The sequence below is a fragment of the Tubulanus polymorphus genome, chromosome 2, assembly GCF_964204645.1.
Source record: "Tubulanus polymorphus chromosome 2, tnTubPoly1.2, whole genome shotgun sequence".
Classification (NCBI taxonomy): domain Eukaryota; kingdom Metazoa; phylum Nemertea; class Palaeonemertea; order Tubulaniformes; family Tubulanidae; genus Tubulanus; species Tubulanus polymorphus.
The window spans coordinates 25447554-25470771 of NC_134026.1; the positions used below are offsets into that span (position 1 = coordinate 25447554).

The window sequence follows — 23218 nt, forward strand, 5'->3', positions numbered from 1 at the left end:
TCAGCGAGAAAAGGCCGGTTCTCATCGTCTTGGTATATAATGAAAGCTCACGTAGCATCGAAAACGCGATGAAGGGGACAGATATTTGGTGAACAGAATATCGCCTCTCAAACCAAGTATAAAATTAACTTGCGCGTGTAGCTACATAACAATGAGAAATCTTCACTTAAAATCAAAACTGCACGGCAATACATTTCAGGCACTATCATCGATCATCTTTAGTTTAAAATTGAAATCTGGTGTAAAGGACTGAGGTCGGGAGGGGTTGATATCACTTTACCAAGCGTTGTTATCTTCAAATATGTCAGCGACATACATAAACATGGGACCGCTGCCCGATCGAACGAATGCAATTCATACTACGACACCATCCCATTTATTCTGCATAATATGACCGATTTGACACGTTCCTTGATTGCCTGTCACATCGAGAATAAATTGGCCTTGCTGAAGCTTTACACCGGGTTCCTTTCCATTTTGAGTACAACTAAACAAGAACTAGAACCGACGCGCGTCATTTTCCACCGTAGACTCGTTTATTATAGTATTTTTACTAAAGCATTGAAACAGCAGCAGTCAGTCCGAGAGAAAACTTAAAACAATACAACGTACAAAATACAGGGTTTATTGAGATGATTGTGACATTCTACGGTCGTCATCATGTCGTAACAATTACATGTATAAATTTTGTCCATTTTTTTCTAAAATGATACATGATGAGTAAGAATGTCATATTACACAATAGATTATCTATATCTTGCACGAATTAAACTCAGTTAACTTCTTACTAAGACCTGGTATTACATGACATCATGCACTGCAGTCATACAAAGATAACATGATCTGCACAATAAATGATCGTACAGTATAGACTGTGCTCAACTAGAAACTGCAATAGCCTTAAGAATATTTTTCTCTGCTATATAAACATGTATACAAAGATCTGGAAATACAAATTACACGAAATGACATTGAACGTAGAGAAAGAACATGATAACCTTGTATTCATTGATGGAGAAACGATTGAAAAAATATTTATTCATCATCTTCAACCTTACTTATCTACAGTCGAGTAAACGTCGTTAAAAAAACCATGGAAGGTACTAAATGTATGCTTATATATATATGTATATATAGCTGTTTGTAGTTACAGGAAAATTCGTTGACGTTCGACAAACAACATACGATAATCAATGGCATTTACAGTCTCATAAAGACTACGGAGCTAGTTTGACACAGTATCATCGATGTCACACGTGAAGGCGGAATAAGTCACCTGAATGAGTATTCAGGTCAAGAGTCCCTTTCGTATCGAGTCAAACGAAGCCTTAAGTGGTAACGGTTGCAACTGATACAGCTGTCTGCTTCCCTAGGTCTTGTCGATATCTTATCAGGATGGTACACGTCTGAAAATATTTGCCTTACGGATAATTCTACCGATTAAACAAACCCCGTTCCACCGGAGGCTCGTGGCGAATATGCTTTATTTGATGTAATTGATTCACCAACCGAGCCTGGAACGAGATGTGCTTTAGTCCCAGAGTTAAGCAGAAATGCTCTCTCAAGTGTCTCAGAAATTAACTTTACACAATATGACCTTTTTATTTCATTGGCTACTTCGGTCTTTCGACTGTAAGATGTCAGCGCCGTGGAGAGTTTATCAGTTTACAAGCCTCTGAGCCCGTCTCAAAGTGACTTTGTAGCGCGAAAGTCATTTTCGAAATTGCCGAGGCCTAGCGTATATCAGACCTCTTCCATTATTATTCTATGTACAAATTTCATACATCATCTTTCTTTTATTACAAAATGTTTTATACCATCTACAATCATGTAAGAGAATATGATGAATAAACATTCATTTGAATTGAATTGTATGACGTACATATTTACGTAATACACAGATAAATTTGGCTTTAACTGAAACTTCAGTAGATCCATCGCTTCATGTGAATTGAGCAACTAGCCTGACGTTATCAGCTAGAGTATCAGAGTTTTAAGTTTACAAGTTAAGCAGTTGCATTGTAGGTAATTTTATCCATCAATGAGATGAACGAGCTTGTCAAATGAATGAATCGTTGATTAGACAAACCAATGACTGTCATCAACACGGGGACAAACTAATTAACCCGGTCTAGTCTGGCTGCATTAACTTTCGATTCCGGAAAAAGACCGCATTAATGAAGTGCATTAGCCATTTCTATGTTTCCCATACATGAAATTCCAAAATAAGCAAAGCCTCTGTCGAACGGGTCAATGCTTTCATATAGCTCAATAATCATTCAAACTAACTGGATTATCGGTAAATTAGAAATCTAAACGGAAATAGCATTTTTTTAATTGCCAAAGTTTAAACTGTCAGAAAATCTGAAGAATCGTGGCATATGAGCAGTCGATATTATTGGGTTGGTATATTTTATACAGTACATAGCGGTAAGTAATGAATGTGTTCCTTTAAGTAACCGAGTCGACAAGTTTAACTAATGTCTTCTTCGGTTATCTACATAAATATAGCGGCAAATACAATCGCTACAGCTGTTTCTCGAAATAAATCAACATCCTCGCATTCACGAGATGCGGCCAATTTCGAAGCGAACAATAACGGTCAATGCAGCAAACAATGGACGAGATTAATTTGGCCGGTGGTCGTGATTCATGGTCCGTTTGAACGGCGGCTTCTGGTCAGCTTGCCAATGGTCTGCCGAAAACGATTCAAAGAGGACAGCCCGCTGAAAAATGAGCAGTACTTGGTTAATTGAGCTGACAAACCCACGTCGTCGGTCCAGTCAGTTGTGAATAATGAAACCGAGGGATGTTGGCAGTTTGAACAATTGCTCAGTTTTCAAACGGCATCTAATACTGCGCCAGAATACCCAAAAATACTGGAACTACTACGATATTACAGTTTTTACCAGGAGAAACCGCCTATCACTGGGGAATAGTTTTCACTAGATACGAGATATCTTTATACGGTAGAATCCCACATCACAGAAAAGAAAAATGAGTCAGTTTTTTTTCCTTTTTCAGTTTTCGTTTTTGCTATATCCTATTAGTCATCTTTAGGAATATTTAAGTTACAAGTGACTATACTTGAAACGTCCAAATGAACTACTAGCTCAAGGCAACATGTCAGACCCATTTTTCTTTTCTATATTGTCATGTTTCCTTTTTGTATCGTGGGATTTATCGTTTCAACGCGGATAGAGCGTTTTGATCAAGATTGCTATGCGAGATATCTTGCATAATATCTGGGTCGTGCGGGCAAACTTTACGTCGACTAGTACTGCGTTCATCCAATATTCACTATCATTGCTTGTCGCTTTTTTAAGTCATCGCGCTTCCATCGCGTCGAATAATCAGTCAGTGTGTGGCAGCGGATAATTATCGAGTACTCATTCAAATTTGATCAGATTTCCTGATTGCATGCATGTTAGTGAGTTAATCAAGAAAGTCAATCATGTCTTTATCACATAAACTAACGGCCATTCATCATAAACGCACTGAATTACAACGGCAGGCATTAGGCGACGTGATGACGCCAAAAAACTACGACCTTGCAACGTACGGTGTATCTGAGAAATATCCCTGAACATCCTATCATAACATTCAATCATCACAAAGACAGTATTCTCACTTTGCAAAAAATAATACGCAGCAATACACCACGATTTGTATTTTTCACCAGTAGTTAAAAATGACCAAACAACATATGGGAAGATTTGATGGTAAACCCCAGGGACCAATCACCCATATATAGTGTTTGACCAAGTGGCAAACAAAGTACAGTAGAAGTGAGCCATGTGCATATTTTGACAGAGTGCTGTGTTAACAGAAGAGAGTCTTATTGAATGACAACTTTCTATTTGCAGTGACAATGTCAATGTTTGGCTCCTTTCAGCATAGCTTTAATTGCCCGGGCTCTCATTTCTAATTCGAGGATTTCCATCTGATTTTTTGACAATCCAGGATCAGCGCTTGTACTTGCTGTTTGCTCTTTCTCTTCAGTTGGCGATGTTTTTGTTTCATCTGTATTATCTTTTTCAACGGTCCTTTTATCTTCTTGCTCTTCTTCATCTGCAGTTCCTGTAGTGCATCTACCGGAATGCTCTTCAAAGTCGTCATCACTAACTTGGATTGATAATTCCGCTTCGACGTCTGCTTCATCACTCGATTCGTGCTTAGAAGGTGTAACATCTTTAGCCAAAACCACACACCTTTTATCCGCCACATGGTCAACCTCCTCATTCAGTTCAGCAGGAGATTCAGCCTGAACATTCTCATCTGTTGTAGTAATTTTCTCGGAGGATTGATCATCTGACATTTCGACCGTTACCACTCGCTTAGAATCGGATACAGAATCAACAACTTTGTCTTGGGTCAAAGCGTTGCTTTCCACCAGAGTTTCCCTATCAGCCGATTTATCTGGCACTGTTGCGTCTTCCTTCGAACCGCTCAACTCAGTTGGTACACTCTCAGTGGAAGTCGTAGCAGTTTTACGTATATAGTCGTGTTGAGATATTGCAACTGGACTTTCTTCAGGTATGCACTCAGTACCAGCAGTTTCTTGCTTTCGTTCTTCACTTGGAATCTCACACTGCGTTATTTCTTCTTTTTGTAAATGTACATCTATATCGGCTCCTAGGGGATCTTTGACGTCAATATTTTGAGTTACGTCTACCATCGTATTTTCATCACCGATGCCAGACACCTCAGGCTTACTTTCATCAGGAATATTAGTGACCTCCTCGTTTTTATTGTTCTCATCACCACCAGTAACGATCTTGTCATCAGCGTTTTTTACAATTTCTTTATCGACTTCGTTATCTTCCTCATCGGTTTCAGATACAATTTCACCTTCTTCATCGCCATCTACCCATCGTTTTCGTTTACCCATGTCCTCTTCCATCTTCTTCACTTCATCCTCACTGACGAGTCCTTTTTCTTCTACATCGTGTAAAGGCAATGGTGGTGCATTCCTCCACTTTTCACCGTAAAACTCATCGTAATTCCGTCGACCGTGATGATCATAATCGTCACTGCTATCGCTAGAGTATGAACTCCTAGAATCGCTATAGGATGAATCGCATCTTGTTCTTCGTTCACTACGGTCACTGCTAGTATCGCGCCTTCTTCTATACGGTCTCTGGGTAGAGTTCGGGCCACTGCCTTTTCCGCGACGGTCACTGCGTTCGTCGTCGGAAGAATCAGACTGAAAAGACACAAAATATGGCATCTTAAGATGAATGGTGCATCGTATTCCGATCGACAACAACCTACGAATTTCATAAGCGATTTGACATGACAATAAATAACGCGGCACTTTCGACATGGAAAGAAGTTTCGATATTTGGTCGATTGGATACGTATTTTCATGTTGTTATGTTTTCGTGCGTTATAATGTAATCTTCGCGTACAATTTTGCAGTATCTATGACGACCAAGTTGAATTATCAGGATATTAGCAACGATTCCAAAATGATGACTGTAATCATCGCGCTGTCATTACAAAATTAACTGATCAATATTTTTCATCAAGAGAGTATAATTCCGTTTTTGCACAGCGAAAACCGATCGTGTGCGATGATTGAATGCTGTTGAGAAAATTGGCCAAATCCGGAAGCGTTCAAGTCACAGTGAATGCCAATCTCAAGTGCCTATCATCTAATACTGTCTGCAATCGGTTTTAACAATACTCCGCGCGTATTAAAAAAGTGTAATCGATATCGTTGTAGAACGAACTGCAGAAATCAATTGATATGGCCCTAATTCTAGCAAAAGCAGAGGTAAAGTTACGTAATTGATTCGCCGTCAAATTTTACACTTAACTGACTCATCAGCTACGGAAGCGCTGACGAGACCCCAGTGAATATCGATATGAGTATTCGTTTAATGCGAATATAAAATCGAAGCGAGCTTTGAATGGAGTCAATTAGAGGTCACATTTAGAACATTAGGACGCATACACACCTCTTCAGTGAGACCATTTCCTTGATCGGAATCTTTACTTATAAAAGTGCAATAATATGCGCGCGACCTAAAAAGCGTCCAATTACCGAGCACCATTGAATGAGGTCTTCAACGCTGAATCGACCAACATTTGATATCATCAACTCGTATTATAAGATAATTTCTTACATTCATGTCAAATCCTCGATGCCTTTCTTATCCTACGGCCAACTTTTGTCATAAATGCTTCTAGGTATCGGTACTGCTGCTAGTGGATATTGCTGTATGATTAGCGATTTTGCGATCATGAACCTATTAGGACTGACTCAATAAAGAAGCCATTACTGTACATGTTATGTAATTAAACATGGTCTAATGGAAAGGTTAAATGGTCTGATAAGACATAATGGTACGATATCAATGAGGAACAGTCACCACATACAGAAAATATCATTTCCTTTTTACAACCGAATAGCAATAAACGCTGATCGCGGGTATACCGTGCATAAACGCCAGAATATATCTATACTATTCAGGCATGCAACCTTCTGCGAGGCTGAAACGTTTTACCGAACTCATAAATAGTCTAGTCCAGAGATGTCAAAATAAGTTTATGACTTGTTTCCTCGTAACTTTCGTCATTGGTCACAGTTGTTATTAATCAGTTACCGGTGGATTTCGCATTCATCTCACGCGATTATTTTCGTCAAGAACGCAAACGGGAGAAAAAGATCCTCTTGACCTTGACCTATGTCGGCTGCTAAGGACCCTTTAAATCAGAGTTTGCTTCAGCAAACACATCAAATTGGCTTAATCTGCATATGTAACAGTCTGATTGGATCGTATTTACGGTGGCTGGTGGCCATTTTGCCGGTGGAAGAATGGTTATATACGACAGACGAGAGGAAACCGGCGTGTCAGAATCAGGAAACACCGACCAAGTTTATAGAACACTTCTCACATTTGATAACAACATTCGTCTGATATAGAAAAAACATAACACTAAACTAATGGACATTCTAAGCCCCTGTCGGGCTTTTTATCGCATTAACGGCTTTCGGCATGATCGACATTAATAAAACAGTGCTCATATACCCAGAATTCTGATAAAGGCTGCCAAAAGAAGCATTGTCTGACAATGGATGAAGGCCAGAACGAAATAGACATGGCTTATCGCATTATTGCCACGCCATTAATACTTTCCAATAACAACAGGACCGCGTAGACAAATCCAAAAGCACCACGTATAGACATTAACCAACATACTTAGCCAATGCAACAAGAGTTCAAGTGTCCCTGATTTAGGAAGTTACCTACAGTTAGATGACCATATCGTACTTCGTTATCATATACTTGAATTGTATGAATACTATAATAACGATCAAGACGGTCTGAATTATGCTATATTCTATTACACTTACGCCCACCTCGCCGAAACGCCAGGCATATTGCACGCAAGTGACCGACGTCCATGGAAATATTAGATATATCTTTGTGTGTCACTGTCTTTAATCTCAGACTGTGGGAACAAGAAAAACAATGCCGCCATCTACAAGGATTCGGAGGTATTAGCGACCGGTGTATCCCTGCTGCCATCGTTTGATAGAATTCCACAACTAAACAGACAGAAGGGAAATCTTACTTTCAATTTATCTAGAATTAGATTATCTTAACACAGGTTTCATAGTTGTAAGGCTATGGTCAAAATAAGCACTTATAAGCACTTACTTCAAACCAAAATAAGCACTTTTAAAGGAAAATCAGGCTACAAATTTTTAAAAGGTGCAATAGTATCTTACCACTATTTCAATTTGGTAAGCAGCATTAGATAATGATTTATGTGGTGTGGCAACAAAAGTCCATACTTATCATTATTTCATCAAAGGGTCAGGATGATCTTCTAAAGTTGGTTGTTCTTCATTTACACCCAGAATAAAAGGGTCTCAAATGTTTGGAAGTATCTATTGTGAGAAGCTAGGAACAAAATCATTTTTCGTTCAAGTAGCAATGGCTTATTATATTGAATATGGGATTTTTACCCAGGGGATATTTACCTAAGGGATTTTTACCTACAACCGAACGAAAAATTTGTGTACTATCGTTAGATTAGAATAAGTATTAAGGAACATGAAAAACGTTGTGGAGGAAATCAGTATAGTATTTTCTCTTGCGACAGAAGAAGACTGTAAGACGGCTGCCGTAGATGGAACACGAATTATACAGCTGCATCACGCACGATAGATGGCAATGCTGTCACAGATGGCTCTTAAAGACGCGGGATAAGATCAATTCAAGTTCAACCGTCCTATGGAAAGATGGCGCCAGACTCCAAATACCACCCGCCATCATTTTAATCATAGTGTGTCATTAGAGAAAATCGATAAGGACGTCTGTAACATCGGTGTACTGGAGGAGATGCTGGAATCCATCATTATGGCCTGAAATCGCCAAGGTATGCCGTTACACTGTCCTTCGATTCTCGATATGTTTCTGTGTGTTTTTGTGTGTTATTGTTGAGGCAACGGGGGCAATGATTTGCATGAATTTAACCCGATAAGCTGAAGACAATGGCCACTTGGCGTGCTTTTGCATCTATGTTGCTGTGTACTCCGTGTCAACTGCATAACGTGGACATAAAAACCATACGCTTACATCAGACAATGACCTTGAAATTTGTGAAATTGCGTACGAATATTTTCATTCCACACTAAATGTATGGGTGGACGTGGACCGTCTTAATCTCCAACCTAAAGATTCCGATCCTCTACTAAACATCTCATGAGTACTGACTCGCCATTTGAGAGTTAAAAAAGAACTACGTGTATATTCTTCCAGTTTTATTAAGGAAACTAAACCAACAATTCAGTGTGCTTGCTTTCGTCCTGCGCGTCCGATGAATGGAGATATTTCGGTTTTTGTAGAATCAAATGTGAACCGATGAATAACCGATACACTTTAAACACACACACAGTTCTATACAACAGAAGGGAAATATAAATCTAGCTCTGATAATATACCCCCACAACTACGATACATGAATTTTCGAATCGAGCATGTGCGGTCGTTGAAAACAGGTGTTTTTGGAGTAAAAATGGATTCAATTCATACCACTGATTTCAATTGAGTACATTTCATTGTTGAAATATTTTATCCTGAAACTATAACTACTCGAGCTATGTGGGTTAATTCGCGTTGAATTAACGCACCTTTATGGTTTTTGAATCATTCGCAAACGCGAAGGCAATGGGCATCTATTTAATCGGTTTATATACGTGGAAAATATCGATAAACCCATATAAGGAGACGCGGAGAGTCATCGGGAAGTGCTGCCACGACTGGTGCACCTGGGAACTTGAAGTATCATTTCAATATAACGATATTTTTCCAATAATGACAATCGGCGATCTAAAATTAATAACTTAATTATGAATTAGACGTAAATCAGGAACGCTGTATTTCTAGTCAACGTCTACTCCGAACTGTCCGGCTTTGCCAATATATTGACTGTCTCCAAACATAGTTATTTGTAATTAATAGTATGCAATATACGTTTATTAGTAAATATGTTAATTTACGACCAATAGGTTGAGCACGCGATCAGAAATACAGCTGCTAACCTCGTCATTGCTTTTTTTATTTCGGCTATGAACTAATATAACTTTCTTCTGGACTTCCCTCTCAAGGGAACATGCAATTCCCGGCATCTAATCTAGAAATGAATTAATATTAATATCGCCGAACACAATGTCCACTTCAGCCGGCCAAAGATCGCATGCCAGACTAACATTCATACGCGGACAGAGCCAAACGGTCCGACAATGCATCCGTTCTAATTTGTAATCTACAAATTCGCGGACCAGCTCGCTGTAAATTAACTGGACATTGCGTGATGACTGAAATTATCCTTGTTATTACGCCTGCTTACACAAAAACGCTGTCGGGCCCGGTGTGATGTGAAAAATTATGGTGTCGGTCAGTTTTATTAGATTCCCCGGTGTGCGACTTATAGCCCGTGGTGGCGGTGCCGCAATCGGCGAATGCTACGTGCAGAAAATGAATGTCATAATGAAGCGATAATAAGACGAAGTTTGGCCGGACGCTGGAATCTTCGTTATAATCGACTAGAAAATTGCTTCCGGTCATCAAAGAAAGAAATATATCAATTTGTCCGACGAAATGAGAAATGAGTCTTATGTGTAGCACGCGGGACTTTTTTCCATTTAATCGGCGACTTGTGCTGTATTTAGAATACGATACACACATATATGTATATTACGTGTATGATTCATAGTTTACCGGTCAAGTCATATATTTACATTATTAAACATTTTGCCCGCGCACAAGAGTCTGTTCAATCATTATACATCACTTTTATACGGGCGCCAAACGTCGTGTTTCGCATGTTAAGTGTCGAATTATCAGGGACACGTTAAAAGTTGATGGCGAATTTTGGAGTCTTTTTGATAGATATCCACTTGGACATCTGCTGTCAAATGCAATAACTATAGAGTCGTCAGTAGAATCGATAGTTTGAAAGGAGATTTCCATTTGTATATTATGGATTCAGTAATCATCAATATTACTGATTATCGATTAGCCAGGGCTATTGATTTTTCGAAATTCCAGGATCCAGTTCCACAGTTCGGCGTTAAGATCTGACTTAGAGTTAACTCGGTTGAAAATGAAATAATTTTAACCCAGAGCTAAATCTAACTCACAACTTGTAAAACTAGGTCGAGTTTTCCATTTTGGCTGTTCCTGTTTTCGAAAATTCAGGACCCAGTTCCACAGGTAGTTCTGTGTTAAGATTTTTCTGAGTTAACTCATTGAAAATGAACTAATTTCAACCCACAGAGTTAACTCTAACGCGCAACTAGGTCCAGATTTCTCTTTTTTTTCAATCTGAATTTTACGAGCTCGTTGAGAGTGTTAAAATCTGCTAATATCGACAGGCTTTGTTCGATAATCTACACCTTGTTTTGCACCTATCGATCACGACGATCTATATTTCCTTTCGACGACGCATGAATCACGTTTCGCCAGCGAAATAAAAGAATTCAAAATCGGCGAGTTTTGAATGAAAATAAGACGATGACAATCAGTCGAACACGCGCGCTCTATAGTATCTACAGATGAATTATTAAAATCTCAATCGAATTGAATGCAATCATTCCACAACCCTGAACAACAGCCGATTGTCGACGACCGTTTATGTGAAATCGAATAAAACACCATGAATACAATCAAAGCTTCAGTTATGAGATTTTGTTTATTGAATTTCATTTCATTTCACATTCGCAGTTATCGAATCGGCTCCACCGCAGCTCTACCGTTCCATAGTGTCTGGCTCGGTGAAGTCTTGGCGAGGTTCTTCACGCTGCGGATGCGGCGCTGTAATCCGCCGGTCTCAATCATATCTACGGCTGCAATATGCATGATTCGTATACTCACAATTAATCCGTTGAAAACTGAAGGCCGGCGCTAAACACGAGTAAATTGAATATAAATCGCCGCCGGGGACGCGGCTGAAACTTAATAACAATCTACATTTGAACAGGCCATAAAACTCGTCGGCATTAGCTATTAAATTCAATAATTTTAATTACCCAAATGCGTAATCTCCGTGTGACAGGTACTGGTGTGCTTGTATGATCACCCGATTTCACTGTACAAATCACTACGATCAAAGAGCTTTAAAGACACGCGAGCGTAATTGTTTTCGTTACTACTACACCTGTCTCTACCAGAATCGAGCTACGCGCAGTATTCGCATTCGCCGACATTTGGCTATTTTTGACATCGATTTGTCAAACTTTTAAGCCCTGGGACTTGCGAACCGATCAGGAAAAAGACATTCTTATCATTCGTTTTTGTTGATGATTTTGGAATGTGAATTCAATTGAACAGTTTGACTGATGACCCCGATTCTGTACAGTCCGGTCGAGTCGCTATCGAAAAACGCGCTCTTTCAAATTGCCGCCTGAATAACCATTTATTTATCGGCGAATTAAGGAGAGCGCCGGACCGGAAAAACACCCGTCACCAGATAAGACACTGAAACTGATGACCCGCAATGACGGCCATTTAAAATGATTCAACTAAGGTCCACAACGACAGGCATGGAGAGATTTTAATCAGGTCATTAAGGTGGTGAAAAACCAGTCTCATTTGTTTTCCGGGCCGTTATCACACTCGCTTTGGGAGATTTCGGTCTTACATCGCCAATTTGAAAGGCGGTGAATATAAATGAACTCGATTCATCACGACGCACCACGTAAGGTCCTTGAATCGAAAACGTCTCGCTTATAACTTATAACTACAGCCAGGTTTTCCTTTATACGAAAAGACAGAAAATCCCACTCGGAAAGTGATACGAAAAAGACGCCCGCATTCGCAGAATTATTCACATCGATGTTTGATTGAATTTAATGAAACCATGGAGCTGAACCAACGCTCGATGATTTTTGATTTCATCTCTTGACAGATAAAAAAAGTCAGTTGACGTTTCCTCGTTAAAGCGGTGTGTGTGCACAGCGTTCATGCTCCTTACACTTATTGTTTACCCTCTTGGGGGAGCCCTGCCCGGCCAACTTATTCCATTTCTCATTTCCCTTTCAAAAAATTCATTTATCCGATAATAATTTCATCTGAAATCCAGATAGAACGCCGATGTGGCACCTTGACACGACTTCCGGGGATAAATTTGATTTGCCGAGTCAATCACAATTCTAAAGCCGCGGCCACGACGCAAAACCTACAGCTGAAAATTCATTTCCTTAATTTCAGAGCACGGTCTCAAAAATAACATACTCCAGATGCAATATGATCTAAACTGTAATGAGTATTTATTAAAGTAATATCACTACTGGATACAGCGAGCCAATAAGGCGAATCTCGTCGCAACGCTCTTCAGCTTTAGTGCGCAGAAAAGCTATATACACGGAATGAGAATGAAGAGATGCCGAGATGAATCCATATTTCTGACTAAATACCTGATCTATAGAGTCGACCTATGAACTGGCTGCTTATTCAAATCATTTTCACTCGGTTGAATGACTTAAAACTCGAAAGCTCGAAATATTCTTAGAAAATATGCGGAGTGTAAGAGATTCGATATTATCGGTAAAACAGTTATCCATAAATTTCTAATTTTGTGGCAACTGGAGATGATTTGACTTCGCAGCGCCAGCGAAATAAAAAACTTACTTCAACGAAGTGACAATCTTCGATATGAAGCCACCATACACTGTTTGTTTTTATAGAATTCAAAGATTTCTACGCGTTATTCAATTATGCATTTTATCGTTCTAAATAATTGCCACGACTGAATTTTCCCTCTATTTCATTTCTCGTTTTCGTTTGATTCTCGGCTAATAATTGCAATTCACTTTATACGAAATTCTATTTTCGTCGTATGTGTGCATGCTTTGTTAATAAATCGCAAATTTGTCGTTTATACGACGTTCGTCGATATACGAAAACCGGAGACGCTCGCGCAAAGTTCAGATGAATTTTCAATTACAAATCGCTACAGCGATGCCCCGTAGTGCCTCGTACGGTTTTCATTACCAAGATTTCAAGAATCCATAATAGCTATTACAAGCAACTAATCAAAGTTTGATCGAAATTTCTTTCATCTGCAGTTGGCGTCGACGTGAAAGTTTATATTCTTTTTAAAGACATCAGTCTGATGCAGAACAGACCGCACAGGCGGCAAATCGAATTTATACGTTTCGAATGTGATGAAGTTATAAATTCATCTCTGACGCGGCGCGCGGTGAAATTTAACCCAATTCGCGCGGTGTGATTTGACAACAACGACAATACTGTATAACATAGGCTGAGATAAAATGATACCATTTGTTTCTCCTAATCGGCAGGGTCATTTTTGGAAACTGCGATAAAATTTGTAATCAGTTCATTTCCATAACTGCCGGATCTATTATGGTTAGCTTGATCATGACTTAGATAGGCGGCCAGCCGGGTCAACTTTCTACGTAAAAATGAGGAAGAAGGTATCGATTTGAAATCACAAACTGCCCAACATATAAAAGATAGTTCACACTTGAAATCGAAAAGAGTGAAATCAGTTAAATCCAGATTATAGCGTAACACAACAGTATTCACTATTATACAGTATTCACAGATGATTCCTATATCGAATCATCGCCTCGGACAAACGACCACGGATCCTAAATTGCGAGGGATTAAATCGCCATCTAATTTGCATAAATACGACATTAATGCCTGACCGCGAGTATAATCAGCGGGGATTTAGAACCGATTCACATTGAACAATTTTCATCATCGCTTCCATTTCATATATAATTGACTTCTAACCCTGGCCGAAACGTGGTCAGCTTCCAGCCGCATTTCAAATTAGAAATTGATAGCGCGTCGACTTGTAAATCGGCGATGAATTGTCGCAAATCACGTCGACTTTGACAGCCGCGAACTTAAAACGACTGCAGCAAGGATTTCGAAAGATTCCCGGCCACCGAACAGCGGTTTTCCCAGGCCAATGAGCGCCCGATCTGCACAAAGATGCGATAAGGTATACGGTCGCAAACTGTCATCCGATGATGTGACAATTGCATTGCTAGTTTTCTGAAATTATCCCCGACTTGTCAAATCGGACTGTATTCTTTTTGCGAGCGGGAGCCATACATTCGAGACCTCGTCACTGGTGCGAAGACTTTGACGTGCAATACGCGACGGCATTGTTAGCGCGGGTGACGCGGGTCAAACCGCTTCCAACGTCGCAGGTTCACATTCCTAATATGTAATTTTTGACGTTGCATTAATCGATTCTAGTGGTGGAATTAATTTTTCGCACAGAGTAACGAATCGTGTCCCATCGTCAAGTCAAAGTTCTGTCGGATGTCGGGGCTGTAATTGATAACCCGATTTAATGATTTATTTCAACGCGAGAGAAAACTTCATCGATAAGTTCTGATGACGGAATCAAAAATTAATAATGTCAATGTCGAGAGAATGAGCGAGTTCAGAGTGGCAGAGAAAATAATTAAAAAATACCACCGCAACGGCATAATTATCGACAACTTCAAAAATAAAATAGAATAAAACGATATTATGATCCAATGTTGAAAAGTGCTACGGAAAACAGTCGTTCGGTTCAATACTTACGACACAAATGTTACCTCGAGTGGTCTGGCACTTCATGTTTGCACTAACCTTTGAAAAAAAACAGCTGTATTTCGTGGCAAGCGCGAGAAGCGAACGAATAGGAAAGGGTTAATTTCAATTTGACCGACGAGGACCGCAGCTGAGCGCGATGAAATATAATGTTTTTCAATTGAACACGAATTACAGACAACGACACTTGTACGCGGACTCGACAAACAATTCGGAATAATACTCGATTGAAATGGATATTTCATCGAATAAACTCAATTTCTACAAACCAGAAAATGATGTTTGCCAGATACGGTTCCGTCGATGAAGACCGTATTTGCTTTCAATGACAGAGAAAACTGACAATCATGCGTGCGGGCATCATCTTTGAAACGAAACTCGCAGACAACCGATTTATTTGAGCAAACATCCGTGCCTTTACAACGACGAGCAGATTTCCGTAAAACCATCGATTGAATTTTAGCGAAAAACATGACCAGGAAAATGTAGCTTATGCAATCGCAGCGCGGCCATCTGCCACTAGGACGATACTGGCAATCTGCACGGGATTGAAACAGCAAATATTTGCCATCTAAATCTAATATCGCCTCGCATAATAGAATTCGATTATCGGCAAAACTGTTCGCTTCGCCGAATAAAACTTTGCAAATATTCAAAATGAAAGTTTGTTTCGAATTTCAACGCGATCCATACCGCTAAGAAGATTGGTCGACAGATCGGGTTACGCGGCTTCTTGCAATACGGCAAATAACTGGCACTGCGAGTGGCTTTGAAAAATCTCCGCACACAATTCTAAAGCCAACATTTTCATGCGTTATTTGCAGTTTATAAAGCAGCGCGCCGGGAACAAACGCATGATCACCCGTCTCAAATTACCATCTTATCATTTTAAAGAAACGCCATTGAGCACTGCCGGGGTCTGGGAAAATTCCAATCGAGTGAAAATCTCATCCTACTCCGAATCCAGTAGACGAAATAAATCGAACCAAAACAAGACGAACAAGCCGCCTTGTTTGATGTTGGTATTACGAAAGGCTATAGCCGTAAAACAAAGAATGCTAGAACAAAGACGAATGAATGAAATTTGAAATGTAATTTTTCTTCCACTACAATTTTTCAGCTTGTAGTCCTCTCGAAAGGATGGCAAGGTAATAAATCAAGATTTGCTTAAGACGAATTGAGATGACCTTCCTTGCGCCCGACGCATAAATCAAAAACTGGCCAGTACAAACAAGTATGAAATATGGACGGTGGCTTTGTGGTCACTCGGCATCCGAATATGACAAGAGTTAGATTAAATTCTGATTTATGAGTGAACAATGCAGAAAAAGATTAAGTGGCCAGGAGCTACACGGGCCGAGGCGCGCGAAGACACCAGTGAAATTATGACGGTAGCGCGCGGCCATGATTAGGTCATTGCGAGGCATTATTTAATATCGAATGGTAAGACTTAGACGCGGCTTTATACAACTTAATCCCGCTACGCAATCAGTCAAACATGTCCGACTGCATAATTAGAGTTTTAATGCAACTCAAGGCCGCCGAAGTCAGTTTCTTACTGATATTTTCGCAGAACGCGCGAACAGCGACTTGATTAAGTCAGTTTTCAGCTTTAGATACATAAGCGATATTTCGGGTACTCGGCAATCAATTTGTTCGGCATCGGGCAGTTCACGTAAAGGTTATGCAAAACAAATAATGGTCAAATCTGCCAAATAAGTTCATGATGATGTACATGTGCTTAGATTTACACTGATTTTCATAAGTTCACAAAGGCAGGCCGCGATTCGAGGACAAGCGAGGTTCAGATTCAGATACCGGCCACCAGTTTCTCCGCGGACATCGTTGAAAATGTTTTTTCTTTGCTTTGTTGTCTCGGGAGAGTCAAGTGGCTGAATGAATATTCAAGTCCGGATGGCTCTTCTTTCAAGTTGAAATCGGAATGGCGTTTGCGAGAACGACGGTCCACCGTGTAAGTTCACTGGGAACTGCCGCGCGCTTCGCCTATCTTTGAATTATGCATTAAGTTTCAAGCGTTCCTTTGTGCCTGGGCCAATTCCCACTGACCATTATAGCGCCATTAGCATTCCGTACAGAAATTTTAATCAGATTCACTTCAATGTATGTCTTTGATGATTAGTTTGTGCGAATATGGTGAATAATTAAGGAAGCTGATTTAATCAGAACTCGACTCCGTCCAGAATCTTAATGACCTCGTAAACTACACCGGTCACAGTTTAGACCTATCATGACCTTTACGATAAATACTCTAAAAACATAATGAATCAGTCCACCGCGGCTTTAACGAGAATCACCGCATGTACTGTGTAAAAAAAAAACTAGCAGTTTACCAAACTGGAAATATAAGACAATATTAAAATGAGTAAAAATCGAGCCTGAAGTAATATTCAATAATTGCTTTACGCAGAAACTCTTCTCAATGCGAGTGTTTGGTTTCAATTCGACACCGACTGAAACCCTGACGTGAATTATCGCTGGATAAATTATTTAAATAGTAATTTAGGGGATTTATTAGAAAGCGGCGATATTGGCTTGTCCATTCATGACGTGAATTAAGTCAGCTCATTGCGATGTACTGTCTTATCGCAAGTACACTTCACCAGTCTTGAAGTCAAATATAATATTAAACAATTTTGATTTATCACTATTCACCGCTGCATCGAGCCTTTTGCCGCCGGATAACAAATCCGTCATTTTTCATTGATGAAATATTATGGAATATTACAATACGTCAAAGGGGTTGTTGACACTCTGACCATGGAGCGCCGCTGCTGTTTACTTAGGCACAGTCTATTGTTGATTTTAATTTTACTGATGAAATAAGGTTATATCGAGCTTTGGCGTATACGGCGGTGTGTTTGAATGGCTACTTTCAGCAAACGGTCTTTGCTCCTCTGTCAGCCGTTTGACGTTTTCCATAATAGGTCGAGATGAAATTTAGAAATAAATCAAACCGCCGCGGCGAATGCGAGCAGAGTTTTAGCTTATTTAATGGACGCAGAACGGCTGTAACTAGTGATTCACGTGTATAAACTAGAGAAAGTTCAAGCTACGATCAAATTGAAAGATGTTTTGTTTGACAGAAGGCCATAATAACGGGAAGCAACTAAGATTTTTGAAAATCGTTAGAATTCGTTAGGATATTCGTACAAGTCGCTTTTTGGTCGGTATAGATTTGAGTAATTTTTTCCATGTTTTAGATAGGCAACTCATCGGTAGAATTGGCTAATCTACATGTCCAACTTCAATTAGTAACCCCGTCGCCTTCGGGATTCGGTGAAGTTGCAGTAATTTTCTTGCGAGATATATTTTGAGAGAGAGAAAAAATAACCAATTCCCAGAATCGAGAATATTGATGTGAGTCACTGGAGAACACGTTTATCATTAATGAAGTAAAAAGCAAATTTACGCAACTTCACCTGAATGATAATAACACACGAGTTAAAAACCAACCTAGACCTGAAGTTATCGCGTTAATGAAACTATTTTTGACCCCGATATAACCGAAGGTCACCCAAATGGCATTTACACACCCAGTACCGGGTTCCTGATGAAATTATTGTTAAGTTCAAGTGTTCAACACACACTTCGGTGGCTGTGATAAATTTTCACCGTCTCATATTAGAAAATAGATCCATATCGCGGCAAGATGGCTCTTTTTAATTATCTCAAGAAGCACTAGATCATATTAATTGGTCAAGCCCCGAGTCCTTTGGTCTGTTTGATGATTAATTGAAATCTCGGCGATAATTAGACCGACCGAATTCATCCTCTCGAACGTATACCGTGTCAGTCAATCGGGTTGCGTAACTTCATCAAATTTTTACAAGGAAAAATCAATTTGTTTTTAATTGAAATGACATAACCTGAAGTATATCGGACGCGGCGCAGAGACGTGACACTAGATAGTACTGACATCTTCGGCAGACTACCAGAACTAACATCAGGATCAATCTCTCAACGCTGCAGCAGCAGCAGCAGCAGCAGCAGCAGTAGTACCGGGCATAACTAGCGCTGAATTTGTCTAATGCGTTTTAAACCAATAAACATGAAATACTACTTCTGTTGAAGACGTTCCCAACGGAATAAGCTGAAAAGTAACCTCCCCTGTTCTCATGACGAGGCGACTAATATACATTTAACAATTTTTGCTCGAGAATATTTGAAAGTTCACGAGTGGAAATGGAAAAGTAATTGCATAATTGCCACATAATTGGCCATAAAATTCACAACCTGACATGAAAATCGTGTACAGCAAACCGGACGCAAACCGGCGAGTTAAAATGCTTTCATGACGTAATGTATTTGCGCTTTTTTTTCATTAATTCGATGGAAAGATATATCTTATTGGTCTGGTGTAGTGGACCCGCGGGAACATGAGTTTTGACTAATCACCGCCGTCGGGCCGGCGTATATTAGCGATTCGAATCGGGAGGGAGATTTTACCGAATTGCGACAACAAATGGACATTAATCGCATTTCACCGATAAGTATTTACCATTTTACCGAATTCATATCATTATCCGTCGACAGGGATATTTATATGTAAGAGAACCCGACTATACACCGATATACAGTCCATTGAGGGATATAAAAATCAAAGGGCCGAACTGTAGTATGATGTATCATCAGTATTTTCAATGACCATTGATGGTTTTTATTCGGTTATACTATACTATTACTACTACTACTATCACTATCACACGATATTTTCGTCAAGAAGTAATTTTTGCTATCGCTATAGATGTACAGATATATCAATCGGCCCTAAATTCTAATGGTTATATAGTATTTGCACCGCCTATTCAGAGACCGGTTCAGCTTAAGTGTCGCAAAATGGATGAATGGACTAATCATAGCATTCGAAGATTTTCGGATATTTTTTCGTCGCGAAGAGCTCTCAATGATATGTTAAAAAGTTCCCTGCGCATGAAATCGAATCAGATACCCCGCAGAGAAATGCCGAGCCAATGGTGCAGCATTTGCTCAAAGATACACCGGGGATATAAAACCGATAGAGTTTGCATTTTGAATCTCGTGTCCGAGAATTTTGATCCCGCTGAGAGCTATTACACCAAACCGAAGGTAATTCATTTACAGAGGCTCGAGTGGATATTACCGTGGGATTGGGGCTAATTGAAATTTTAAAACCGCTATTCAATTTTCAGCACTTTTGACTGTGAATTCAAGATGGGGGAAGGGTTGTATCGGAACTTAAAAAATCTCATTTGAAAGTGTATATATTTGACGAAAGACGGTCAGGGTTGGATGGGGGTAAATCTGGTAAAGAGATTAAGGTAGCTCAAATCTACGAACGTAACGCAATTCTTTCAAAGAAGGCTAATCCTAGGCACACCGGTGATAAGTAGTAGATCAAAGATCTCAATTCAGAACCTCTTATTTCAGCATAATACGAGTGCACTACAACCGCATGTTTATAGTGGCCATCTATCAGCATATTAATGACCAGTAAAGCTGCGACACTTCCGTCCATTCGAGCGAATACTCTTCATTTCGGAGCCGTAAACATTCTCAGCCTTGTCAAATTTGAGCGCCGGCCAACGCGCCGACGGAAGACAGAAGATTTTTTTCGGCCCACGACCGGGCCAGAATAAACACGAGAGTAACCGCCGCCTAAAAGCGACAAAGCTGAATGATGAAAATGGACTGACTCCGATGAATGAGAGATTTCGTCTCGAGATGTTCAATCTGTCGAGTATATACGACACACGGTTGACGTCCATTACCTGAATGTTTTGACTAAACACGTGTCAATGGTCAAGTGTCATCCGCCGAGGGGGATTTCGATAGAATTCGCCGGAAAATATTTCGAGTCGACGAAAAAGTTGACAGCTCCGTTGATAGCGTCTGTAAATTCAACAACGCTGACCCAGTTCGGAAATGTCCGGCATTTTTACAGCCCTGATAACGCGACACTATATCTACTCAGACGCTATCCACTCCACAAACCTGATCTCTGCCCAGCATCAAAGCCGTCGGAAGATTTTTTTTTATATCATTTCAGTTGCAGCATCGGAAAACGTCGTATTATTTTTAGCCGGATTAGGTCGGCGGACATCACGGATTTGGCAATTCCATCTCATTTTTCGAATCGAACGCTTAACGCGCGTCATGTGTGATGGTCAAATTGGCCGTACTCGAATAAGGAATAACAATCAACCATGGAAAATTTGATCCGACAAGACTTATCCGCGAATATCTGGACAGAACTGGTCATCCCCACAGCGTTACATGGTTTCCCAGATTAAGAAGGCGATTCGAGATGGTCGCCGCAAAATAAAATATATGTTGAAGGGCTTTAGAGTGTCGCCCGATTCCATACAAAACTGAAGATTGTGGGTCAGGCTTATTGCGATGTATTGATTCTTTCTGATGGCTAGTTGGAAAATAAATCTGGCCGAGACTTAATTCGTTGTGATGGGCAACTCGAGAGCTGTATTGGTCATCGAAGATGGATTTGGCAGATCTTCTCGGCGTGTCTCACTCGACGCGGGTTATTTCGTTCAGTTTTCATCGTCTAGAACCGGAACTAAAATAATACATTAATAGCTATTCAACTTCCTGTCCCTTCCGGCAGCCCGACGTGCCGCACATGCAGCGTCATCAACGTCAATGATTAAATTCCAACTTTAATCCTTCGAAAACGTCAAACCCCGTGTCGCATTAACGCTGCAGCATTTTTACCTTCCGCGGATATACGGCCGTGGCGCGCTGTGATTCAACGCAAAGTTGTTCAATTACACTGTAAACAACTTCGAATATACCCTGTCATCAGGATTTCCATTTTCAGTTTAATTTGTTGGACTTTCTAATCACCGAGCCCATTAATCAGTCGCCAGAGCCATTTGGCAGCGAGGGGAAATTCAACAAATTGCCCGAGAATGGCACACAGAGAAATTTAAATCAAAATTTTCAGCGTTGAAAACGAGAACGGTGGTGTTCAAATACGATCAATCACTCACAGCTGAAACTCCTAACGACAACAAAGTAACCGCTATATCAAGTAACCAGTCGTCGGTATCAAAAAAATTAGTTAAGCGGATGGCTACAAAATTACATAACATCGCGACCATTAGCCTTTTATGCTCTGCAGTAGTAAAAGTCAGTATTGCAAATCATTATAGCGTAAAATACCATAGCGTCGTGAATAACAACAGATTTTATATATTTATCATTGTAGAAAATGAATTCATCATTTCGCCATATCTTTGCAACAGTTTAATTCTTCTGTAAATCCTTTAAAGCAATAAATCACGGCGCAATTTTATCGGGCTTCAACAGTTGTGTTTGCAAACGAAGCCAGAAGCGATGTTCATCTTTTATTTTACGTGTGTGAGTAATGTTTTATACATTAAACACGGCGCGTCGAGTTTTAATTCAAGACGTTATAATTAATTACCAACAGAGCGAAATATTGATGTGTAAACGCAAATCCTTTGTGAAAAATTCTTCCATTTATCTTTGATACAGATATGTCGGCGTTAACAATATTAAACCCTTCCAACGCATTAAAATCAATTATTAATCGTTGTTATGGCGTACTCCATCGATATGCAGCGCAGCCGGCAATAAATAAACTTTGAAACAAAGGCAATTCATTAAAACCCTGATTAAAATTTCAAAGATTAGTCACTGCCGTGGTAATCCACGTATAAGCCGTGGCGACCTTTAGCAGCGAGGTCTAAACTTAACTTTATGCGATGGCATTGAGGCTGATTTGTAATAGCGAAAAAAATATTCTGGTCGTGATACAGACGTGCAGCAAACGCAGCGGCCTCAGGTTGTCAGCCACAGAACACGGTGTCCCACTAAGACAGTTAAACGCGAACAAAACCATATGCAAATGAACTCGATTTAAATTCTTCCGCAAATCCGCAACTCAGTTGAAATCGGGTGGTTATAAAATGAAATCAGATGACAACGACATCCGGTCAAGATATAAGAGGGGAAACTGCCGCGACACGTAATTACGAGGACAGAATCTCGGAACAATGGCTCGGGTTTTCACTCGGGCGATAGTGTTCTTGACATGTTCGTGTAGTACTGCTAGGCCAATTACGGGAGTATAGTAAAAGTTG

At 40.0% G+C, this 23218-nt stretch overlaps 1 protein-coding gene across 1 annotated transcript in view; it reads right to left on the bottom strand.

Moving 5' to 3' along the window:
* Positions 1-593: 593 nt before the first annotated feature.
* Positions 594-23218, bottom strand: part of LOC141899778 (uncharacterized) — a 65703-nt gene continuing 43078 nt past the window's right edge. The window contains exon 8 of the mRNA XM_074786298.1: positions 594-5206. Coding sequence (XP_074642399.1) covers positions 3875-5206 — 1332 coding nt within the window. The 3' untranslated portion in view covers positions 594-3874. The remainder of the gene's footprint in view (positions 5207-23218) is intronic.